The sequence below is a fragment of the Micropterus dolomieu genome, linkage group LG14 (assembly GCF_021292245.1).
Source record: "Micropterus dolomieu isolate WLL.071019.BEF.003 ecotype Adirondacks linkage group LG14, ASM2129224v1, whole genome shotgun sequence".
NCBI classification, from domain to species: Eukaryota; Metazoa; Chordata; class Actinopteri; order Centrarchiformes; family Centrarchidae; genus Micropterus; species Micropterus dolomieu.
Window position 1 is genome coordinate 5,189,728 of NC_060163.1, and position 24,002 is coordinate 5,213,729.

At 41.6% G+C, this 24,002-nt stretch overlaps 2 protein-coding genes across 5 annotated transcripts in view; both read left to right on the plus strand.

Annotated features, from left to right (window-relative positions):
- The window catches only part of LOC123982466 (myosin phosphatase Rho interacting protein), a 29,397-nt gene extending 20,284 nt beyond the window's left edge, over window positions 1–9,113 (plus strand). The window contains exons 13-20 of the mRNA XM_046067990.1: window positions 2,799–2,946; window positions 3,154–3,271; window positions 4,159–4,318; window positions 4,520–4,633; window positions 4,782–4,868; window positions 4,995–5,157; window positions 5,758–5,843; window positions 8,116–9,113. Of these exons, the coding sequence (XP_045923946.1) occupies window positions 2,799–2,946; window positions 3,154–3,271; window positions 4,159–4,318; window positions 4,520–4,633; window positions 4,782–4,868; window positions 4,995–5,157; window positions 5,758–5,843; window positions 8,116–8,187 (948 nt within the window). The 3' untranslated portion in view covers window positions 8,188–9,113. The remainder of the gene's footprint in view (window positions 1–2,798; window positions 2,947–3,153; window positions 3,272–4,158; window positions 4,319–4,519; window positions 4,634–4,781; window positions 4,869–4,994; window positions 5,158–5,757; window positions 5,844–8,115) is intronic.
- A 1,418-nt stretch (window positions 9,114–10,531) lies between these two features.
- Window positions 10,532–20,464, plus strand: si:dkey-94l16.4 (retinoic acid-induced protein 1). Of its 4 annotated transcripts, XM_046068001.1 has the most exons (7): window positions 10,599–10,614; window positions 10,739–10,818; window positions 12,143–14,688; window positions 16,035–16,128; window positions 16,536–16,585; window positions 16,736–16,807; window positions 17,782–20,464. In XM_046068001.1, the coding sequence occupies exons 3-6, from the start codon at window positions 12,148–12,150 to the stop codon at window positions 16,781–16,783; spliced, it is 2,733 nt and encodes a 910-aa protein (XP_045923957.1). In that variant the 5' UTR covers window positions 10,599–10,614; window positions 10,739–10,818; window positions 12,143–12,147; the 3' UTR covers window positions 16,784–16,807; window positions 17,782–20,464. The 4 variants fall into 4 exon arrangements, with proteins under 4 accessions (XP_045923955.1, XP_045923956.1, XP_045923957.1 ...); XM_046067999.1 differs by having other exon boundaries at window positions 10,532–10,961; XM_046068000.1 differs by having other exon boundaries at window positions 10,532–10,818.
- Window positions 20,465–24,002: the final 3,538 nt, after the last annotated feature.

Here is a 24,002-nt window from a genome sequence, read left to right on the forward strand (position 1 = left end):
TGTGCCGCATTTTACATTGTTATAGGTGAAGAGTTGACCCTTTTTAACACTTTTGAACTTTTGAATATTTCCAATTAAAATAGCCAATTATCATTTCAAATGATTCTGCTATGAGCTCAATTTGTATGGGTCTGATCTCTTTTCCTTTAGCTGTTCCTACTAACAGTTTAATTTTAGTTTCTACTTTCTCTTTCTAACATTTCAGTTCTTTGACTAAGTCATTTTAACTCAAGGTCTACTTACTGGAGCTCTCATCTGCATCCCGCAGTCGTCAGCAGCAAATGGAGTTGTTGGCTCAGTTGTGATGACGTGACCCCAAACATGATCTTTGGTTAAGGGTTAAGAAGTGGAGATAAAAATATATATATATATATATGCCAATAACTTCATTTGCTGGCGGAGGCAGTGATATGTGGTCTAAAGCTCTGGTGAAAAGCTAGTAAGCAGGTTTTGATTGATTTTTGTTTTGTTGGCTACTAGTCACAAGGTCAAGAATAAACTGTAGTTTATGTAGTTTAGGCTTTGTATTTCTTGTCGTGACAGTCAGTTCACCCAACTACCTAAAATATATAATAAATACCCAAATGGTATTTTGCTAAGCAGATAGTTTTGGTTTTATTTGTGGAGGTGTCCCCAACACAATGGAGGTGAAATTAATCAAACCAGCAAAAAAATAAAACTCTATTGAAATGTCTCTTTCCAATAACAACATCTTGATTTCTCTATGATACTTCACAGCCCTGGCTATGGTATGGTAAAACAGTGTTCATGGCGTTGTTGTTTCTGGAATAGCTTGTTACTGTTGACAGTTTTAATGCTTTGTGTGCCACAGATGATATTATATTGTCATGACATTTTATTGGGGTAGTTCAAGTCAAGTTTATTTATAAAGCACCGAAGTGCTGGACAAGTTATACAGAAGAAGACGTAAAAAATAAAAACAGATAAAATTAAAACAGGCCAAACAATTAATGACATACAGCAATAAGATAAGAAGAAAATGACACAGTTAGATACAAAATAGATAAATAAAGACAAGCGCAGGTGCCCCTAAACAGAATAGTTGTGGACATTCCAGAAGTGTGCATCTCATAACCTCTGCAAACTAAAACTGCATCTGCACGGCTAGACTTCACAAGGAAAACACTGAACCAACTTAGACTTTTAGTTTAAAATGTTTATTAGCTTATTTTTTGCATTAAAGGGTAAGGCTGGTGGTGTTCTCAATTTTCTTACTGTCACCAACTCTCTTGAAAAGACCAAAAGCAGCAACTTTCTCACTTCCTCACTCTGTCTGTGGCTATTTGCCCCAAGCCCAGTGGTTTGGGGCAAAAATGGGCAAAACTGATTAAAAAAATATATATAGTTTAATTTCTAAAAAGACTTTTAAAACCACTAGGAACTGTTTTTAACAAATGTTACTCAAACAGGAGGAAATGGTACGTTGTTTGGGACCATTTTCAGCCGCAGATCAAAATTCATTTAGCAGCCTTGTGAGTATTTTACGCATCGGGATAGTGTATGTTAGCTTGACTCAAAATAAACTACAGTGTGTGCTTGTGCTCATGGTAGTGATGGAACATGTCAGCCAGTGCAACAGTGTGGCTCAAAGATGGGATTTTTTGGAACTTTAGTAGTCTTAGTCTTTGGATACACACATGCTGCTTATCAGAAGGATTCATGGGATTTGTTGACAGTAAGAAAAATATAGAATATCTCCAGCATTGTCCTTTTTAATAAAAGTTTTATTACTAATTTGGAGGGTGTCCAAGAATTCAGTCCAATCTTTGATTTTCTTTTGGAAAGTGGGTTGTACTTGTGGTAGAGTGAACGTGTGTTGGATGCTCAGATTGTCTGCTTATGTCTTAGCGAACTAAATACTCAGTGCTGTGTCTGAGTAGTGAGTCCATGCCCCCGCCATGATCTATGATATATTTACACACAAGATACATAACTTGCTTCTGAATAAAGCTGGTGTCCGAGCAGGAAGTTTACATTTGCTCTTTGGGGGGGGGTTAGCTTTAGCTCTAATGGGGTTTTATCCCTGTAAAAACACACTGGACCTCCATTTCCTCTGTTTGGCTGGAGTTAGACTGAGTCAGAGAGAGGGACGCAGGCCACGGCCCAGCCATCGACTGAGTCCTCAGATTAGTGGCACTGAATAGAGGACGGAAGCAGGACGAGGTTTTTAGTTGGGCTGGTGGAAAAGCCTTTGAAATCCCCTCTTGTGGAAACTTGCACTGTAGTTAAAATAGCAGTGAAGTGGCTCTTTCTAAATATTACCACCACATATTTACCTGCAGTGTCTCAGACGCCCAGCTATTCATGATTGTATTAGGCTATCAGCTTAACCCTACATTCCATCAAAGATTTGGCCCATAGGCAGATTAGGATTTGCACATTAGCTGCAGACTAGAGCCACTATTGAACAACATGAGCCCAGTTTGGAGTCAGGCTTTTATAAGCATCAGTGGATGTTTTGCTATGGATAGGAAAGGACGGCATATGCTTTCTTGCACCCTCGTCTCTCGTCGTCTGTGCATTCCTTCACTGTACTGCATATCCTGTCATTCCTCTTAACCCTTCTTGTACTCACACAGGCTCAACTTGCTCATGGTTAACAGGCTGTAGCTTGCAAGTTATTTGATGGAAATAAATGCCGATGATGATCTGCACTGGCGTATACTTTATGGTCCAGGGGTTTTTCCTGCTCAGTTTCTATGGTCAGGGGGGACCCCTTGGCCCATGTCCAGGTGACCCATGGACTCACAGTTGTATAATTTTTTCTTGTCTCATAGGCCACCTGTGAGAGGGGCTTTGCTGCCATGGAGGAGTCTCATCAGAAGGTGATAGATGAGCTGCAGAGGAAACACCAGAGAGAGCTGGAGAACCTGCAGGAGGAGAAAGAGCGACTGTTGGCAGAGGAGACAGCAGCCACTATCGCTGGTAAAATGACATCCTCTATCAAAGAATCTTTGACCTGACAAAATAAAAGTCTCTCTTTAAACATGTTAGATTTCTCCAGAAACCAGAGAAAGCACAGAGCTGTTGTTTGTGTCATATGTTTAGCTTAACCTATATTAATAATAATACAGTTACAGAACAAAGTATAAATGTTCCACTCTAATAAAGCCTTTTTGTCTGTTTCTTTAGCAATTGAAGCAATGAAAAACGCCCACCGGACAGAGTTGGAGAAGGAGCTGGACAAGGCTCGCAAGGCCAACAACAACACAGAAAATGCAGACATAGAGGAGATCCGCAGACAGCATGAGTAAGATGCAGAATGGTCTTTAGAACCAGGCTGATGTTAACCAAGGACCTCTAAATTTGAATTTGCTCTGACAGTGTAGCTCTATATTCATTAAAATTGTGTTTAATCACAGTAAATGACAGACTTTGGCTGATGTGAGACGTCCGTGTTTGTTTTCAGTGCCTGACAGTATTATTAAGCACCATGTCGGGTATATCGGTTCTTTCAGAAAGGTTTCCCAGACTTGGTTTCCCACTTGTAACTACATCTTGGACGTTGACATGACCACTCCTATATGACATGAACGTAACATAATCCTTAACTACACTGTAGAATTGACGTCATTCTGCTCATTTTTGGTTTCCCATGATGCCTCACTTTGGTGTCAGCGTGGCCTTTTCATGTTATCGATGGACCCACACTCTGAAATGTCAGTTCTTTCTGTGCTTTTTAAGACTATTCTGACTGTGCTTGATTAAACAAGGTTTTATTTGATCTGGGTACTAATAAAGTGCAGATGTATCAGATTTTGCAGCTGTCGCTCAAGACTTGCTGGAACATGTGTTGAGATACTGTGTTCAGGCTCACCTGCCTGTCTTCAGCATGCTGTAACACTGAACTTGGTGACGTGTGGAAGTGCAGGTGTTGACAGTAAATCAAATTGCACATTTCATTATAGGACCAGTGTGTAAGATTTAGTGACATCTACTGGTGAGGTTGCAGATTACAACCAACTGAACACCCCGAGCCTCACCCTCCCCTTCCAAGCTTGGAGGAGAACCTAAGCTGGCAGCGAAATACGCAAAGGCCCTCTAGAGAGTGTTTGGGTTGTTTGTTTTTGGTTTACTCCTGATCCCAGGCTGGTGGTATTAGATTTTCTCTCAGTGTAGGATTGTGTTATGTTTCAGGGAGGAGCTGTGTTCGTTCCAGCGGGAGATCGAGGTGTTGTCGGAGCAGTATTCCCAGAAGTGCCTAGAAAACGCCCACCTGGCCCAGGCGCTGGAGGCCGAGAGGCAGGCCCTCAGGCAGTGTCAGAGAGAGAACCAGGAGCTCAACGCACACAACCAGGTGCAGACACACACTGTAATACACAATCACTGGTACACACCTGTTCTGCTAGACTCTTCTAAGCTTCTGCTTTGTGGCACGCCCAGCTCTGCATATTCTGTGTCTGATTCAGTACATTGACAGCAATGGAAAAACCGGAGTCAAATTCCTTGTATGTATACATATACTTTGCCAATAAAGCTAACTCTGATTTGTTTGTAGGAGCTGAACAACCGTCTCGCAGCAGAGATCACAAAGATGCGCTCCATGACGTCTGAGGACGGAGTAGGAGACACAAACACCACAATACAGGGGAAAGAGCTCTATGAGTTAGAGGTAAGGTTCAAGCAAAAGATCAAAGCAATAACTTATGAAAAGTTCAGAAAATCAAGTCTGGACTAGTGAGCTTTCAGATAGCAGCTGGTGCTCCTAAGGCAGGTTCTTACAAAAGGGCTGCTTCACTTTCTTTTTTTTCATTTTCCAGGTGATGCTAAGGGTGAAGGAGTCAGAGGTCCAGTACCTGAAGCAGGAAATCAACTCCCTGAAAGAGGAACTTCAATCTGCCCAAAGAGTATGTCCCGTCCCCCCTTTTTTTTAGGTTATCACTTGGAAGCCCTTTTAACTGGGGCCATCCATGAATGTGTAGCTGAGTGACAATATGAATAACTTTTATCTGACACAAACACTGTATTTCCAGGACAAGAAATATGCAACAGATAAGTACAAGGACATTTACACAGAGCTGAGCATCGTTAAGGCCAAAGCAGAGCGGGATCTGGGCCGGCTCAGAGACCAGCTGCAGCTGGCTCACGAGGCACTCGGGGAGCCGTCGCTGGAGGAGGTGGAGCGGGGAGGTTATGGTATGATCAAATAGAAACACAGTGGACCTCATGCAAGAACAAGTTTGTGTTCTTATCCTAAAACTTTCTAAACTGCACAAACATGTAGTATATCAGATTATTTTCATGAGGAGGTGTGCATTGGAGAGCTGTGTTAATAAGCATTATTCTTTTTTTGTTTGTTGGTTGAATTTATTTTGGGGGGATTTTAAGCCTTTATTAGATAGCGATAGTGGAGAGATGACAGGAAATGAGGGAGGAAACGACAACAACAAAGGTCCTTAGAGATGATCATGAACGGCAACGCCTGCACATTGAAACCAGCTAAGCACCAAGGAAGCTCCCATGGCAATATCATTCAAGTCAAACAAGTGCACCCCCCCGTGGTAACGGCAGACTATCTGCACAGACTGGTTTTACAGTTGTGGACCGCAATTTAGTTTGTGTGCAAAAGAAGATGCGTGAATTTCACAAGCTCTCTAAAATCTCTCATGATAATGAATCTGTTAGTTTGTGTGGTTCTTGCATGTCGGCCGTTGCATGTCAGCTAAATTAGCATTCAGTACAACCGAGGACTGTTTTTCCTCCTTTATTTAATATCTTTAACCTTTTCCCTCATAGATATCATGAAGTCCAAAAGCAACCCTGACATCCTCAAGATGGCGGCTGCTGCAGCCAAACGCTCAGAGCGCACCATGAGGTCAAAGGTGAGTCTCCTGTTAATTGGCCAGTCCTTCATCCCTGGTGTGTTTTTTCAGGATTTTTCATGGAACTGTATCCCCCGTTGTGTCATATTGCTTAATCAGCAATTTTTTTAAATTTTATTTAACCCTTATTTAACCAGGTGAGTCTTATTGACATTAAAATCTCTTTTGCAAGAGAGACCTGGCCAAGAAGCAACATAAAAGAACATACAGTACAAGTTTTAAACAGGACAGCAGTTACACATACATAAATACACACATGCGTCTTAGTTCGCTGAAAAAGGCAAAATACAATTTTACAAACAAAGACACTGACCAGTATCCACCTGCTCCATATCTTTCAGAATTGAAACAAAACTGTCTACAAGAGATAAGGAGTCAGTTTCAATGAGAATTGGTTTCAAGTGACTTACTGCCATCTACTGGACACCTGCCAAGTTTCATGTAACATTGCATGCCTGCTGTTTATTACTGGCAGTGTTCCAGCCGGGCTGCAATTTCTTTATCCATTTTGTGACTCCCATCAAAACAGTGGTCTTGGGATTGTGATGCAAATTAAACACCAGAGTAGTCTAACGCGCACTTGCTGGTGTGTTTTCCCCCTTCTGTCCTCAGTCTGTGAGTCGTGACATGCCCTGGGACAGTTAGGGCTGCTGAGGACGTGTAGGCCTCCTTCCCATTCTCCTTTTAGGTAAACCAGACGCACCCACGGGTGGTTTAAGCACATCCTCTTGTCCTCCACCTCTAAAGCACTCAATAGATCTGAGTCACTACTTCACATTAATATCCATAAATATCCCACTCTACAGACGCATGATGGTGAAGAACAAATGACGTCACTGTCTGAGATGTCACTGGGGTTTTTTAAATAACTGATCTGTGTGTCTTTCACATTAATGGTCAGAGATTTTGTGAATGAGTTGTTTACAGACATCAGTCGAGAGTGATATATAACTGACTACACCTATCAATAGTGCTGTTAGTGTAAAAATAAATATAAAGCTTTAGATATTCCCTTAACCTCCATTCAATTGATTGACAATTTTAAAACTATTTTAATCTCAAGCTAGCTTTTTTTGTCTTAACACATATTTAATCATTAATCTATTATTTATTTTCCCCACGCAACATCTACCATTTTTCATTTCATTTCAGTTTTCATTATGCTTATTTGTTAATGTCCAGCACAGGGATTGGTCCACAGTGGGTGTTTGGGAATACAGACTGTTGCGATGTGGCTAACTTGTAGCTAGCACATAGAGCCCCAGCCTTTTTTAGTTGGCAAAAAACTACCGTGCAGGCGATGTTGATCATTCATATACTCTGCACTGCTGTAGCATCACTGTATAAACGCTTGTAACAGTAGCTAGGACTTTTTAGCCAGCGAGCTAACACTAACAAAGCTCTCTGTCTTTAGTTGGGTTTGACAAAGGAAACATTAAATCACAGCTCCAAAATGTCAACGATGACACCATGAAGTGAAAGACATATCGGTGTGCTCATCAAAGTTTCAAAGTATCAAAGTGATTTGGCTACGGTTACAAGAGTTTATACATGATATATCAATATAATTTACAAAATATGATCAGTCCATTATATATGGAAAATTAACAGTACCTGCAATGGTAGAGTTAGGTTGAAAGTTAACTGCAGCTCAATCGCTAGCTGAAAGAGCAGTGCTCTGTGATAGTTCCAGTGTTTAACTAGGTTAGCTAGTCTTCTTGATCGCCCAAGTCTGTGTTTACTTCGATTGTTGACCTTTACTATCCTGGACACACTTGACTGTTATATATGCAAAAGGAAAACTGTGGTGAGGAAAATGTGAAAATTTGCTTTAGGGAAATAGAGATAGTTAGATAACTAAAATGAGGTAGTTAAAGATAAATAGGAAAGTAAAAAACTGTGTAAAATGATTGGATATTAAAGGAAAACCATACATAAATGTATATTTCTTTTTACGAACAACTTTAATGATTGAACTAACTGTATTATTTATTGGTGTATTCAGTTGTATTTTTGACTCCTAATAACCTTTTACTGCCTTTCCTCAGTTTCGGGGCTCTAGATCACACAGAGCGTAGAAGGGTCTGCATGAACTGTAATGTGGTGTGTGGGCTCTCATGATTCCCTTTTTAAATATTTCATCACTGGGTGACAAGAAATTTACACTGACACTGGAAACACTGCCTGCTCAGGAACAGCACACCTGTCCAGATAAGGTTCTGTTTATCGTAGTCATTATTAACATGTCCTTTTTCTCTCTTCATCCCTCCAGAGTCTAAAGGAAGGGCTGACAGCTGAGCAGAGACTCCACCTGTTTGAAAATAAAGACACTAAGGAGTTCTGACAGTGTCATGTCATCTACCTTGCTGCATGTTTAGAAGCCCACTATATTTTAGCTCTGTAATTACTTATTTAGTAACACTACACACTGGTCACAAAACACAGATCATATTAAAAAACATGGTATGAAGTTTGAATTTCATGTCTAGATTTTGCATTCCATGCACTTCAGTTAACTGTGACTATTTTTTGTATCGTTTATTTTTTGCTGCCATGTCTTATTGTAAATACTGTTTTTAATTAAGCATATGTCATGCATACACTAAAACTATGACTGTGTAAGCTACTGTTTTAACTCCCTAGACTGTTGCTAGCCAAAAGCATAAATGTGATGTTTTATGGCTAAATACAACTACATATTGATGAGTGAGTAATACTTGCATTTAAAAAAAAAACAAAAAACATAGGAATGAGTCTGGCATTCAGGTCTGCACGTTGACGCTCCACCACTCCTTTATCATTCCAGCACAAATGGAAATGTTACTCAGTAAACAAGCTATGAGACAAAAGTGCTTGTCCGCATTAGAAAACAAACACCTACCATGTTACTTCATCGCCTCACTTCTAAACTAACATCATAGATGTTCCCTGCAATCCTTGGATCAATCGGTGCTAGATAGATAGATGCCAGTGGAAAGGCAACAGCCGAATGCACATGGATGGGATTCACTGATTATAATTTAAATATATATATATGAAAATTTATATAGTTTTTTTTTTCTCACTGCAATCATCGGTCCAGCTGTAGAGGAGCTGTTGGAGTTGGTTATGTTTGTAGTCTTGTTCAGTGGCAGTCCCTTTGTATTTATTTAAATGGTTGGGATTTTTCTTTCACATTCCCATTCCTCTGTACTCTATTATTGTAAATATAAAAGCAAATATACACCAACTGACTACAGGTTTATTAGCAATAAATATTTTTGCACCCTTTTTGTTGTGTGACTGCTTTGAAATGTTTGTGTGCTTTTAAAAACACAGTAAACAAATATAAATAACACAAGAAAGTGATGGTAGTTCAGTTTGTAATTCATTTGCTATAGAGCACAAATATCGACCCTAAGACGGCATGGAGATCATTGTTTAAATGCTACACCAACTGTTGCCTCTCTGAAGTGAACTGTCGCATAAAATGCATCACGTGTTGTGACTTCACCGCAACAAATGTGCATCTACAGAGCCATGCTAATAATCAGTTACAGTCAGTGTGTTTAGTTGATTGCATTTCATGTGAGTGTATTTATTTTTTAATCTTACTGACACTGGAAAAAGACATTCTGCACACTGCAGTTTTATGCTAAATAGTATGCGCATTTGTGCCAGTTTAAGTGTCCTTGAGCAAGATACTGAAACCCCTGTTTTTGATGAGCTGTTGGCACCTTACCCTCTGCCGAAAATGTGTATGTATGGGTGAATGTGATGTCGCGTAAAAGCAGAGTGGTTTTAAGATAAATGATAGAAAGGCACTATACAAGTACATACCATTCTGATTTGTCTCTAATACTAATGAGGCACAACAAATAAGCATCATCAAGTGGTCCTTGCATGTCAAATAAGATCCATCCATCCATCCATAACTGTTAGTGTCTCTCAAAATGTGCAATTACAGTTAATAGTTTTGGTTTTTCACTGAGAAAAAGTTAAAATGGGGTTTTTAATGGTACTCAATGGGGCATTTCAATTTACTGCTCGGTACTGCTTATGCTCGGTTTACTGTTAAATTTATAAGTAGTTAGTATAAAGTTACCTTTGTGTTTACTTAATTTTTAATGGAACTCCCCACCAATTTCTACATATCAAGATCACTTTAAGCTACTTGTCATGGCAAAGTGCCATTATGGGATGTATAGGAACCACTGTTTTTGGAGCCTGGCCCATACTAGGCACTAAAAATCAAGATTTCTCAGCCTCTGCTGCTTCGATGTTGGAAGTTTTTTCCCCTCTAATATGTCTCTCACAAGTGCCCCAACTTAATGGAAGAGGAATACTAAGTTGCTGAAATAGCCCTTTAATCTCATGTGGCACCTTTATAATTCAAAAAGTACCTTCATTCAAGTTATTAAATAAACTCTAAAAGACAATGACACCAAATACTCTTTGAGGGTCAATAAGTTGGAGTGGAACAGGTCTTACCACTTTGCTCCCATAATGCCTCTCTGTTCCACAGCTGAGTGACAACTCTTTCATTGGTGAGGGATGGCTGAGGCTTTTACTTGTCAAGCCACCCAGAATTAGACAGCCCGCAGCTGAAAGTAATGCCCAGTAATCATGTCACTCCAAGAACAAAGAATAAAGATAGTACCTCATGCCGGGTTGGCTGGCCTGGTTTAAGGTTTCTAAATCTTTGACAGCCCACATGCAACAGTTGGATCAAGGGCCAATTATTATTCTGACTGAACTGAAAAATGCTGCTTTCCTGCTAACCTTTAGAGGAGTTATGTGTTTAGTAATTTCCACACCTTTAATGAATGGTTTAATTGTACTTTTTATTCGTATTATTATGTCAATTAAAAGAAACAAAAACACTGAAAGGCACCACTTATTGTTTTATTGTGAAGGGTGCATCCGGAAGTTTGAGATTATACTCTAAACAACTTGACATTGCTGCTGCCATCAGAGTAGTGTGTTCCTGGAAAGTGTGAGGATCTTTATTTAATTTGGGGCTTTGTCTCACCGTAGTGTTATTATAATTCGTTAGAGTAGGTGGGCTGTTGAAAGAGATGCAGGGTGGGACGAATTCTTAACTGGACGTTTAAAAAGGCAACAATCTTTCCCGTCCGGGTAAGTTTTGAGCAGCGGCGCAGCGCATTAACGTTACCTCCGCTCTGTCTTTGTTTCATACAGCCGGGCCTTGCCCCGGTGCCTGCCGTGCTCTTAATGGAGAGAACGTGTCGCCAAACTCCATGAAAAGTATTGCGCAATTTAATAATGTCTCGTTTATTGTTGATTTTTATTATCTAGTAGAAAGCAAAGCATACTTCTGTGAACCACCAATATCCACTCTTTAATTCGGAATTCGTGTAATACACCAACGAACACGATTTAACGTTGTAAAACAGTTTTTTTCGTTGTTCTAGCAACAAAGTTACGAAGAGGTGTTATTGGGCAATAATGAACAACGCAAACCGCTAATCTATACAAGTTGGCATTTTATCTAAATAAAATCTTATTTAATAACGTTTCGGGGAATTAGACTTCGCCGAAAAGAGGCGTGTTCGCTATCGATCTGCAGAAGTTGTAACGGCACGTTCGGTGGTATATGACTTTCTCTCTTTAAGGAAAATCAGTTTAAGCTGCCAGATATTTAATGTGGTTCGGCTTACAGCGACGTCACTGAAGCTACGCCGGGCCTAGCTAGCTAACGCTAGCTGTGGCTAGGCTAGGCTAAACTGTCTGAACTGTCAACGTTGGTGGTAACTAGGCTAGGCTAAATATCGTTAGCAAACCTGACCTGTCAACGTTGATAGCTAAAAAGTCAGCCGACTGTCTGGAAAGACATTATCCAGTGAAACTAACACCTTTTATTTTATAAACATTCAACAATATTATGATAAATTGGAAATAAGCCAAAACGTAAATTGTCAGTCAATCCCACTATGTTCTTCAACGTGAATTAAATTCAAGCACACGTCAGTGCCCATGCTAATGTCAACGTTATGAACAGCCGTGAGGGCTTGTGGTTTAACTTTCTGCTTGAAATTTTAATAAAATGAATGAAAAATAAAATGAAACTTAAAACTGATTGAACAACACAAACAACGTGATGAGGCAAAGTGATGTAGCTTAGTGGTCAGAAGTAGTTCCACTATGACCTCGAGGGTTAGCTATTGTGCTCAGTGTATCTACTCTGGTTAGATTAAAAAGAATTGTTGACCAATGGGGGGGGGGATGATAAATGATGTTCCTCCTATACACAACTCATAAGTTACATCTCTTTCTTTTCTCCTCTCCATCGATTGCAGTTGTTATGGAGCAGCCACCTGGGAGCTTAGATGATCTACGGCCTCAAGACCTCTCCACCTCCAGCGTCCCCTCAGTGATTGACCTGACAAGGAAAGGCGAGGAATGTGTCGTCAACACCACGTCCCGCGATGCTCTACGGATGGTCAAGAGCCCCGTCTGGTACCCAAACTCTGGGACAAGCAACCCAGGATTAACCTTATCAGAGACCGGCTCCTCGGACATCACACTCCAATCAGGGGATCAAATTCAACCAGACAATGCCTTCTCCCACACTACAGTCACCCTCTCCTACGTGAGCAGGTCTCACGTCTTCACCACTCACGACTCCCTGACTCGGCATTCACCTCTGTACGGTGTGCCGCCTATTAGCAAATTGTCCCTCCACCCTCCTTGTGACTCAGATAAAGGGCTTGGGGAAACTGGCTGTGCGTTCAACCAGCATTGCTTGGAGCAGGTGGAGGGGCCCGGGCACCTCGCCACGGAGACAGAACTTTTCCAGTCTCAGGTGGGACCAGAGAACAATAGGGGACTGCGTCTAACACCGGCGCCTCGTGAGTTAAATGGTGGAGTCATTTCCAGCGATGGCAATGTGGCTAAGCATGTACAAGGTGAAGAGGGACACATCCGCTCTCGGGAAAACCGAAACGGTTTGGAGAATGGTCAGGGTCATGGCTGGTCGAGTGGGGAGGATGAGGAGAGGGGGGGCTCTGAGGTGCTCTTTGTCATGTCTAAGAAACAGGACCCAGTGCTCGACCCGGATAGCGTGGCTGCTATAGACCAGTGTTCACGGAGCAGGGAGTACATCAGTCCTCTGGAGGACCCAGTCTCCCCATCAGCTACCTCACAGGACGATGTGGAGGACGTGTTCATCCTGCCTCAGGCCTCCAGCTCGCCCAGCGGCAACAACTCTTATCTAGAGACAACTGAGGAGGTTGTGTGGGAGGCCTTGAATACAGAAGGGGCCCTTCAGCCAGGCTCTGGCATTAGAGATGGCGCCACAAGGTTAGATTCAAGCGAAGAAAATAAGGAGCCTGTCCACACAGGGAAGGCAGCGTTGCAGCCTTTGATTGACTTGACAGGTGACGTTTGTGTGTCAGATGTTTTGGAAAACAAACCAAGGACCGTCATTCCTCACATGAACGGCAATGCAAAGGCATTACAGAGAACTTTAACAGAAAAGAAACTGCCAGTGCGTTCCGGCAGAGGGACACGGTTAGAGGCTATAGTTATGAACATAAATTCAAGCAGGTACAAAGTGTCAGGATGCATACGCACCAGTAAGAAAGCAAATGCTCCCAAATCGGCAGCTAGTGATTCTAAGTTAGCCAGTCCTAAGAGGAAGGACACCCTGTCCGTAGGAAAACGGAAAAGCAGAGCGAAGGCGTCTTTCTCAGTTAAAACAATCAAACAAAAAGCAGTAATTCCAATGAAAAGGGGTCAAACTAATAACATTAACACTGACAGTTGCAAAGACTCTACCTCTGATTCTGAAATCAATCATTCTAAAATGTCACACAGCAGCACACCTCCAAAAAGCCCTCAGTCTGCTGTGCACAAAAACTCAAAGAAGGAGCCGGAGCATCTATCTCACCCTGACCCCTCACTGGATCTTCATGCGAAGAGGTCCCCCCCCCCATCACTGCCACCAAAATCTCCAAAGAAAAGCCCGGGCAAAGCCAAAGGCAAGGCAACTGGTAGCAAAACATCTCCTACTGCCAAGACGAAGGGGGTTCGCACTCCCAAGAGGAGGCGAAAGAAACTTCAACAGATCAAGTCGTCCTCCATGTTCTCCCCCAGGGAGCCAGAGATCAAGTTGAGGTACGTCAGTTACAAGGAGGAGCGAAGGGACCCGAGGTTAGACCGTTTCTCTCCATTCGTCCGTGTGGAGTGCCAGCAGTCATCGCCATCACTGTGTACTGTAATCAACTACCCCGAGGAGGTAAGGACACAACACAAGAAGGGCCAGCAGCAGCAGCCTCACCCTGGTGGATTTGTTTCCGCAGTTGTACCTAGCACTTCCTGTCTGCAGCTGGGCCGAGCATCCATGCACAGCCAGCACCAGCGCTATCTGGTCTGCTGCTTGTGCGGGCTGTCTGCCAACGCCATGGACTTGGGGGACCTCCACGGCCCTTATTACCCCGAAGGGTACCAGCTAAGCACCAAAACACCAGCGAGTATGTCGGGCCTCAAAGAGGAAGACTTCAGCGATTCGGACTCTTCGTCCTGCAGTATCAGGGGCAGGGGGAGGAAGGGCGCCATTCCACCTGCATCACGCCACCCCAGGCCAGGAGCTCGGCTGAATGAGAAGGGCCTCACGGGGAGCCACCGGTGGGCCGCTGACTGTACAGGCAGCCCTGCAGCTAAGCGTGCTCGTTCAGATGCGGGCTCTGCCGACGTGGAGGACTGGTACAGCCCCCCTGTGGTACCTCTGGAGCCCTGCGAATACTGGCTCCACGAAGACTGCGGCATCTGGTCCGCAGGCGTGTTCCTTGTGAAGGGCAAAGTGTACGGACTGGAGGAGGCTGTCAAGGTGGCCCAGGAGACGGTAAAGCTGCTCTTTAAGCCTCTAATGCGAATATATTGTTTACACAGTTCCACATGCAGATGTGGTTAATATGATGGAGCTGCAAATGAACAAAACATTAAGGAAGATAATGCATTAACAGCCTACCTGTTTACTGACTTGTTTTCTAGGCCTGTAGGATACTAATAGATTTTGGGGGCATAAGGTGTTGTAATGTGTTTATACAAGGACTTGTTATCACATGATAAAACTTCCATTCTTAGCTCACATGCTGCCTGCTGCGAATCGCCAGAGGAAGACAGCAAGACGCTGTTGAAAGCCGGTAGATTTTCACAGGTTTGAGAGGCTGGAATCAGTCAGTTATTGGGCAAAAAATTACTTAAATGATTACTTGATAATTCAAATAGTTCCTGATTAGCTTTCTGCCAATCAGCTAATCATTTAATTACTACTTGCTTCACACTCACCCCACAAGTGTACACAAGCATACAGTGCAAATCACGACAGATCCTTTAAATTTTGCAACACGCTCAGACTCAAATGACCACTTTCCACACAAAATGTCTTATGCGCAAGCATATCGGGCAAAATTCCAGGACATTTGCCATATTCATGATCCCAGCGGGATAACATGTGTGATTAATTATGGGTACTTCAAGCTGCAGTAGACTTAGTCATGTTTTCCTTTAGTCACCACAGAGTATGCCAGAAGTACTCTTAGTTTGCCGACACGTACTGTGAAGGCTTAAAGGCTTCTCGTGTTTGACATCATAGACTCCTCACTGTTGACAATCCAAAATATTTTCTGCAGCATCTGAAGGGAAGATGTGTGTTTCTTACGAAAGGCATGATTTATAATGTGTGAGTTATACTGGCTGGCTGTCACACTGTCTGTTAAATAGAACTGTTAAATTGTTAAGAGAAAACTTTGAGCCGTGCTCAGCTGATTATATACTAACATGGACCGTGCTCGGGACAAACGCAGGACATTTCTATGCAACTGTGAAGAACAGATAGTGTTAATAAGGTGTCCGCAATTTCTTAAAACCCTGAATTAAATTAGCTCACTCCAAGGCCATAAAACTGCATGATCACTAATAAATACAGCCTTCAAGATTTCAAAGAGCTTCCCTTTTGTGCTGCTTTTCTAGTGAGAACTCGAGTTCTGATCATGAATCAGAACATTTTCTCCTAATTTGTAAATGCTACCTGCAGTATGTAAACACTGAACACTAATAACCCTTATTGCTCCCCTTCTTTTTGTGTTTTTAAGGTTTAACGTACAATATATTGCAGACGGTGCATCTTGTATCGAAGCAGACTTCTTCATCGTCTTGACTTGACCCTTTTTTCTGCTGTGTTTTTAGACATGTTCAGCGTGCCGTGAGCCAGGTGCTACACTGGGCTGCTTCTTCAAGTGCTGTCCCAACAAGTACCACTACAGGTGTGCTCTGGAGTCAGGTAAGAGCTGCACTCTGCCCTCCCCCCTCATCTCCACACATCACAAGTAAACAAAGTACAGCTCCTTATCCTTGTATGTGTGTTAACAGGTACAGTGTGCATTGGGATTTTCAACTGGTTTTGTCTTTAATCTTAAAGGGTCAGTTAACCCAATGGATTTTTAGCAGTGTCTTGGTTTTGTTTGTCCAGGTTTAGATTCTGATGATCAACATTGTACCTATCAAACTATTGTTGAATCCACCTGCTGCTGGTGCTTTGTGTGTGTGCTGGTGTGGAAATAGCTCTTTTGTGAAGCGCAGTCAGCTGTTGTCACTTCGCTGAGTCCGAACTTGCCCGTGTAGGCGGCTGAAAGTTTTGGAAGAATCAGTGTTGCGTCTTCAGCTCCTGTTCTCTTCTTGTTCTTGCAGACTGTGTACTCATTGAAGCAAATTTCTCCATGAAGTGTAAAAAGCACAAGGTGAGCAGAAAGAACTGCACTTTCAAATGTCCCAGACTATTGAAAATGTTCGTGAAGTTTCAGACAATCTAGAGAATTAGGTGTTTCTGCTGTTCTAGAAGGCTTTATTATTAACTAAATATTAACTTCTGTGATTCCTCCCCCCCCCAGAACAAGACGTTCAAAGCCCCTCCAGGGAAGCGATGGGATGACAGGTGACAAAGTTAGCAGAAACCTCATGAGGTTAGTAAATACCTGCTCTGATTCAAGTCCCTGCGGCTCTGGAGGAAGTTGTGTCAAGTTTGAGAAAATGACTCATCAGTCTCCAAAGCAAGTGTCAGACTGTTGTCGAAACCCAAGCCAAGTTGGAGACGGCACATTGCTTGCCTTCTAAACTGGGGGCGTTGAGGTCTAATGAAAGATGCAAATGAGTTGCATTACGCTCAGCCCATATTGGGACTAATTTCGATTTAAGCTACGTTGAACATGAACATTGCTGGTGCGATAGGTGGCTAGTGTTTTAAACGGAGCTCTAAGTGAATCGTTTTTGTCAGCACTGATGTGAACACGTTAGCTTTACTTGCCGAGTCTCTGATTTACTGGTAGTGACCGTGACCTTATAGAAACAACGTACTGTACAGTATCTCACAAAAGTGAGTACACCCCCCACACTTAAATAATATATTTGATTATATCTTTTCACGTGACAACACTGAAGAAATGACACTTTGCTACAATGTAAAGTAGAGTGTACAGCTTGTATAACAGTGTAAATTTGCTGTCCCCTCAAAACAGCCATTAATGTCTAAACTGCTGGCAACAAAAGTGAGTACACCCCTAAGTGAAAATGTCCAAAAAGGGGCCCAAAGTGTCAATATTTTGTGTGGCCAGCATTATTTTCCAGCACTGCCTTAACCCTCTTGGGCATGGAGTTCACCAGAGCTTCACAGGTCACCATTGGAGTCGTCTTCCACTCCTCCATGACAACATCATGGTGGATGTTAGATGTTGTCACGTGAATGAATATATATATATAAAATCAGATATTTACAAAAATGTGAGGGGTGTACTCACTCTATATGTGGCACAGATTTACTTTACAAATCAGCAAGTATTGCCGGTGAGGCGGGGCTTTTCCTCCAGAACAAGAAGAAAATGTGCTCAGATGGATTTCATCACTTTGAAACGTGTTTTTGTTTTTTCATTTATTCATCCAGACGCTCACCTGCAACATCCCGCAGGGGCTCTTCTTCCCAGTCTGCAGGTAACCATGGCGCCCGTGGACCGGGGTTCTTCTGACTGACAGCTAGCACCCGTAAACCTTAACTTCAACCTCTGCTCTTCAACTGCACTGTTAACCCCAGACACTGTGACTGGAGGAGCCCAGACCTCCCTCAGTCCAGTCTGACGGTACTCCTCAGAGACCTGCAGACTGAGGACACCTACTCTCAACTTCACAGAAAGTAACATGCTGAATTTGTCATTTGTGTTGACTTTGTAGTTATTTATATGGATTTTTATTTTCTCCTGGATTAAATACAAATAACAATCAAAGATATTTAATTTTAAAGATTTTGTAAGTATTTGATTATATTTGGTTTATTTATTACTGGAATTTTCTAATTGGCATCTTTAGCAGTTGTCAAAGAGGTTAGATTGTGTGTTTTTAAGTTATTGCTAAAGCAGTTCAGTGTTGGATTATCAAGCCAGTCATGGAGATACTGGTTTTATTAAAAAGATGGGACAGAGCAAGGGCTGGGCGGTCGAGATAATACACTCTCAGAGGAAAGTACCCGAATGGACGCTGTCAACACAACAGGGTTCCATATTAAACACGACACCTTTTTTTTTATTTTTTTTTTTTGGATTATCATGACACATGGCATTACAGTTTGTTTAACAAAGAGGGGTGCACAAACGCATGTCTCAGCTACAGCCAAACGACACTTGCACTGAATGTTGAGCCTGGTGGTTGTTATGGAGGGGACCGTGTGTTTGAATGTATCCTCCCCATGTGATGGGGTTTTTGCAGGAAGCACTTTGGAGTGGCACTGAACATGTCTGGTCTTGAGCATAACCTTCTTCCCTCGCCGTCGTATTGTTTGGTTCAGGCTCACTCATGTAGCGCTTCGAGATTCACAGGTCATTCTGTGAACTTTAACAAGAGACCCATCTAACCACCAGGATGAGTCCATGTGATTTTATTTGGCTTAAAGCACTTTGGCTCTGCAGAGTTGAAAAGTACACGGGTTGTGTTTGTCTGCACGGCCCTTAAATCAGTTGGTATAGTAATGGAATTTGAAATTAATTTTGTTGAGACCCCTGTTTAGGGATAATTAATTAAGCAGGCTTAGTTTTTCCTTAGAAGTAAAGGGATTCCTTTCAATGCAAGGCACCTGCTGTTTACTTGGATTTCTCCAGTCGGTGCTGCAATCAACTCTTTCAGTTTCATTTTCTGAATTTTGCAGCACATTATTCACGTTGTTTTAAGTGGACCTCAACAAATCCTCCTTGGGACATAAAGGACTATTCTGCTTCACCAGTGTCACTAAAGTTTAAGAAGGATGTGTGTCTGCAGATTTTTATGCTGACATTGAGAATATTTAGTTTACATCAATATTCATTTCAGTAGGACTGACAGTGCTAGTGTTAAGATTCTGGTAGTGTACTGCGAATGGTGAATTCACACCAGAACCTCTCTGAAAAGGCCTTATCTGACATACAAGAGGTAAACATTTTTTCTAGTTCTCAATCGCTTGTGTTGCAACGACAAATCAGTGGATGTACATCACCTTCCTTTGGACATCCTGATGACTGAAGGCAGCTTGCATGCACTTTTCTGCTGCAAACTCTGTTGTTATCAATACCAGAGGCATGGTAGGCCATTTCCTGAGGAAGCCTCCAACCACGCAGGTACATACTGACTGTCTGGGACTTGTGTGAACCGTGTATTGAGATTAGTTCCCGGTGTATTAGTACTTGTTGAATCAGGTGATGAGGTCAGGGCTTTGGCCTGTCAGCCTGCCTGTTTGTTTTAGAGAGAAGTCTTTATGTGATCAGTGTTGCTATAACGTCTATGTACTTTCACATAGCGCCATTAGGGGCAGCGTTGTGCAGTCAGTGTGAGAGGTTCATTAAGCCATGGCTCCATGGTAACTGATATCCACACAGAGGCAGCCGAAGGACTTTGCTGCTTAGTCTCGCAGCAGCAGCAGGACACACACACACACACACACACACACACACACACACACACACACACACACACACACACACACACACACACACACACACACACACACACACACAAATCCCCTTATCCTGGAACAACACGTCTGTTTCGTTTGTGCCATCCTTTGTTATGTGTTTTTATGTTTTGTTGCAGTGAAATGATTTTTAACGAGCAGATGTGTCAAGACTGAAATGTTCATTGCAATGTTTTGTTTTTTTCAATTACAGGCGGATGTTTGCATTGTACCAAATACAGCTTTTAGAATATGTTTTATTCTTACAAAGTTTGGATTTAAAAAAAAAAAATTGTCCGTGTGTTAATCTCAGGGCTGAATCTCAGATATTCAGATTTGAACTTTATTTTTGTTTTCCGGGCACATTGTCTTAACCCCACCCCACATTAACTGGAGTAATGATACATGTAGCAGGACGTGGTTATCTCTACAGATGCAAAGCCTGTCCTTCTACACACTACTCATCACATTCCAACGCCTCCTCCATGTGTCTGTCTGTGCTGTGGTGTTTTTAGGTTTAACATGGGAATAGGACTGCCAACTCGTGTCACTTTCTTCATGGTCTTTATTTTATGGCAACTTTTTGTGCCGTCTTGGTCACCTCTCGGACCATCAGAGGTCGTGTAATTGTCAAAAATAAATATTTTGTTCAACATTGTGGTTTTCTGTACGAGATTTGTGTTTTAGATGGGTTGACATGGTCACCTGATGAAAATATGTAGATTTTATATTGTCATAAAATAGAGCTCCCAAATGACCAATATTAAATAAGACGATATGAAAAAATAAAATACATGACTAGTAATGCATGTAAATGCATGAACCAATTAATTGTGAAATCATACAGTAGCTTATTAAAACTCCAGCTCAGCTTGTGAAATATTGAATAGTGATAATTTGATTGTAACTGTTTAATGCGGCACTAGCTCATATTTTTTTAATTAGCAGTCCTTAGTCATTTGATTGATTAACAATCAAATGACTAAGTGCTTGTGAGTGCTTGCGACAAACCCAAAGAGAAAAGGCCTTTTTCCCCAGCAGACATTTTGAATGGCATTGCAGAAAAAGCTCAGGTAATGCTCATAAGATTAATGATGACCCTCCGTTATATTCAGGTGTCCTATGACACTGTGTCAGGACCCTGAAACTGAAACAGCAAAATGGAATAAAGCTACATTCAATTTGTTATTTACACCTGTGCTTTTTCTACTGTGGGAGGTGAAAATGTGTTCCCTTAGAAAGACCTAGGATGCAAAAAGTCAAAAAAAAAAAAAAAAAAAGATGTGAAGGAGAATTCATAAGGACTTGGGAAAAGACAGCCACAGGACTAAGAGAATCCAACTGCACTTATCTAGGCTCTGTAATTATGCGACGGCTGATGTTGCTGTCGTGACCGGCCGTGGTGAAAGTACAATGTTCTAAAGATGGACAACAAAAGGCTGATCTTTGACCTGTGCCAGTGTACACTATGCTAAAGGAGATAAGAAAGGAAGCACTGAAGCACCTTTCCTTAACTTTTAGAGAATTTGACCAGCTCTTGTTATGGCCGCCTCTTCAGTACTTCCGGGTCACTTCACAGTTAGGAACCTTCCTAAGCAAAAACAATTTTCAACCGCAGCCCTATTATCACCCGACTCTGCAGTCCCTCTCAGCTCTACAGAGCTATTTAGCATCTTTCAGCTCATTGTTTTGGTGTTATAGCCCACAACTGAACTGTTGTGGTTCAGCCTCACCGCTCTCATCAGCCGTGTTTACAGAAGCAGTAAAAAGTGCTACAGTATAATGAACTCACTGTCCTCTACTGTCCCAGCACGTGTGCACAAGTGTCTAGCTGATGAACATAGTGGAGCATTTAGCAGCTAACGTTAAAGAGCCTTCCCTCCCTCAGGAGTTGGTTGAGACCATAGATTGTATTACAGTTTTTTTTGATTGCTTTTTATTACTTACTACTTTTATTATTGGGGTAATATTTCACAACTCTTAGTGCAAAACTCAAAGCAGATCAATCAAGAAGGCTGTATGTTCAAACATGGAATCACAAATTCAATTGACTAAGTGCAACTCACGAAATTACACAGTAACTTTTTCATCACAACTAATTAGTGTCATCAAAGAAATACCTTTCATTTGAAGTAATTGTCTTTCACAATGCAATGATCACAATACCTTTCATATGCTTCTCTTCTGATTAGAATAAATACATTTGACCAACACTTAGTCCAACTGATCTTAATGGTTAACCACTGAACCGTTTGGTTAACCTATAGATTTTAAATGGGTTTGTCACCTGTATAAAATCTGTGTTTGTGTGAACATCTAAATTACATGTAACCTTACCTAACACATGAATACTCATTATTGCTGACTGGTTTCATCTAGTAACCACAATTGGTAAATTGGCAATTTCTTTCAATATGGAGCAGAATAGACAGCAAGGAAGAGGAAGAGCTAATGGACAAGGGATCCATCAGAGAGGTGTGCATGAGCAACAACTGAGAGGTCAGAGAGGTGGGGAAAGGGCCTGTTGAATGGTTGGTCGTCAGAACTGTTGTCTCTAATGAAGTATGGGCTTCATCATGTGGTGAACCGAGGCCTTACTATGGCAGAGGCTGCCAGATTTGTTGAGCCAAATCTAAAACGATCATCTGTCAATTAAACCATTTGCACTTTTCAGCAAGAAAACCGGTAAGTCTGGAGGATGTGTTCTGTGCTTTACCTTTAGATTTACAGTACTGTAAATTGTAATGCATGTAAATTCCTCTTCAAATTCAAATTCATTTAACATGTTACAGTATTTACAGTATGATCTATCAACAGTATATTCTTTTCTATGCTAAGAATTGACCCCGCAGTTGTGCTCGTGGCCATGTGCTGACCAACCAGCAGGAGTTTGCAGGGGTGGAAATAATAATAATAATAATAATAATAATAATCTTTATTTGTAGAGCACTTTTCAAAAACAAGTTACAAAGTGCTTTAACATGTGTAAAGACAATAATACCCAAGAGAAATAATACAAAAACAATACAAGATAAAAGCATGAAAACATTGAAAAGACTAAAATGCAGATAAATATAAAATTAGTAAAATAAAATAAAAGGGATAAAATAAAGTCAAATAAGATCGGGAAAAGCTCTCCTATAAAAGTATGTTTTAAGAAGGGACTTAAAAGAGTTCACTGACTCAGCCGACCTGATTTCCTCGGGCAGGCTGTTCCAGAGCCTCGGGGCCCTGACAGCAAACGCTCTGTCCCCTTTAGTTTTCAGTCGAGACTCTGGAACAGACAACAGACCTCTGCCCGAGGATCTCAAGGTACGTGCTGGTGCGTATGGGACTAAAAGGTCAGAAATATAACAAGGCGAGAGGCCATGAAGAGCTTTAAAAGTGATCAATAGAATTTTAAAGTCAATTCTAAAACATACTGGGAGCCAGTGTAATGAAGCTAAAATAGGAGTAATGTGGTCATATTTCTTTGTTCTGGTTAAAAGCCTGGCAGCTGAGTTCTGGACAGTCTGGAGTCGATCAATGGATTTTTGGATTAAACAGGTGAAAAGGCTGTTGCAATAATCCAGGCGTGATGAGATGAAGGCGTGTAAAATGGTGTCCTTAAAAGTTAACATAGATCGAATTTTTGCTATATTTCTAAGTTGATAAAAACATCATTGAACAAGCTTTGTGGTGTGCTGCTCGAAATTTAAATTACTATCAAACCAAACACCAAGGTTCTTTGCCACAGGCTTAATGTGATTTACTAGGTATTTGTTTTGCCATCAGCTGGGACCCGATGACCGGGATTTCTGTTTTGTCTGAGTTCAGCTGGAGGAAATTATTTGACATCCATTTTCCATCCCCTGAGGCACACCATATTTAACTGGACAGAACGAGGAGACATAGTTGTTTACAGACACGCAAAACTTCCTATTTGACAGGTAGGATGAAAACCATTCTAGAGCAGTACCAGAGATTCCCACCCAGTGCCTCAGTCTGTCTAACATGATGTTGTGATCAATGGTGTCAAAAGCAGCGCTAAGGTCCAGGAGTACCAGGACTGAGCACATGCCTTCATCAGCAGACATTAAAAGGTCATTGGTGACTTTAAGCAGGGCAATCTCAGTGCTGTGGTACTTCCTAAAACCAGACTGAAACTTTTCAAATAATTTGTTATTTTCCAGTACAGTGAGCAGCTGTTTGGA

Coding starts and splice junctions, on each gene's coding strand:
- si:dkey-94l16.4 (XM_046067998.1), top strand. Junction 14,689..16,034: donor TCAAGGTGGCCCAGGAGACG/GTAAAGCTGCTC, acceptor CTGTGTTTTTAG/ACATGTTCAGCGTGCCGTGA. Junction 16,129..16,535: donor CAGGTGTGCTCTGGAGTCAG/GTAAGAGCTGCA, acceptor TTGTTCTTGCAG/ACTGTGTACTCATTGAAGCA.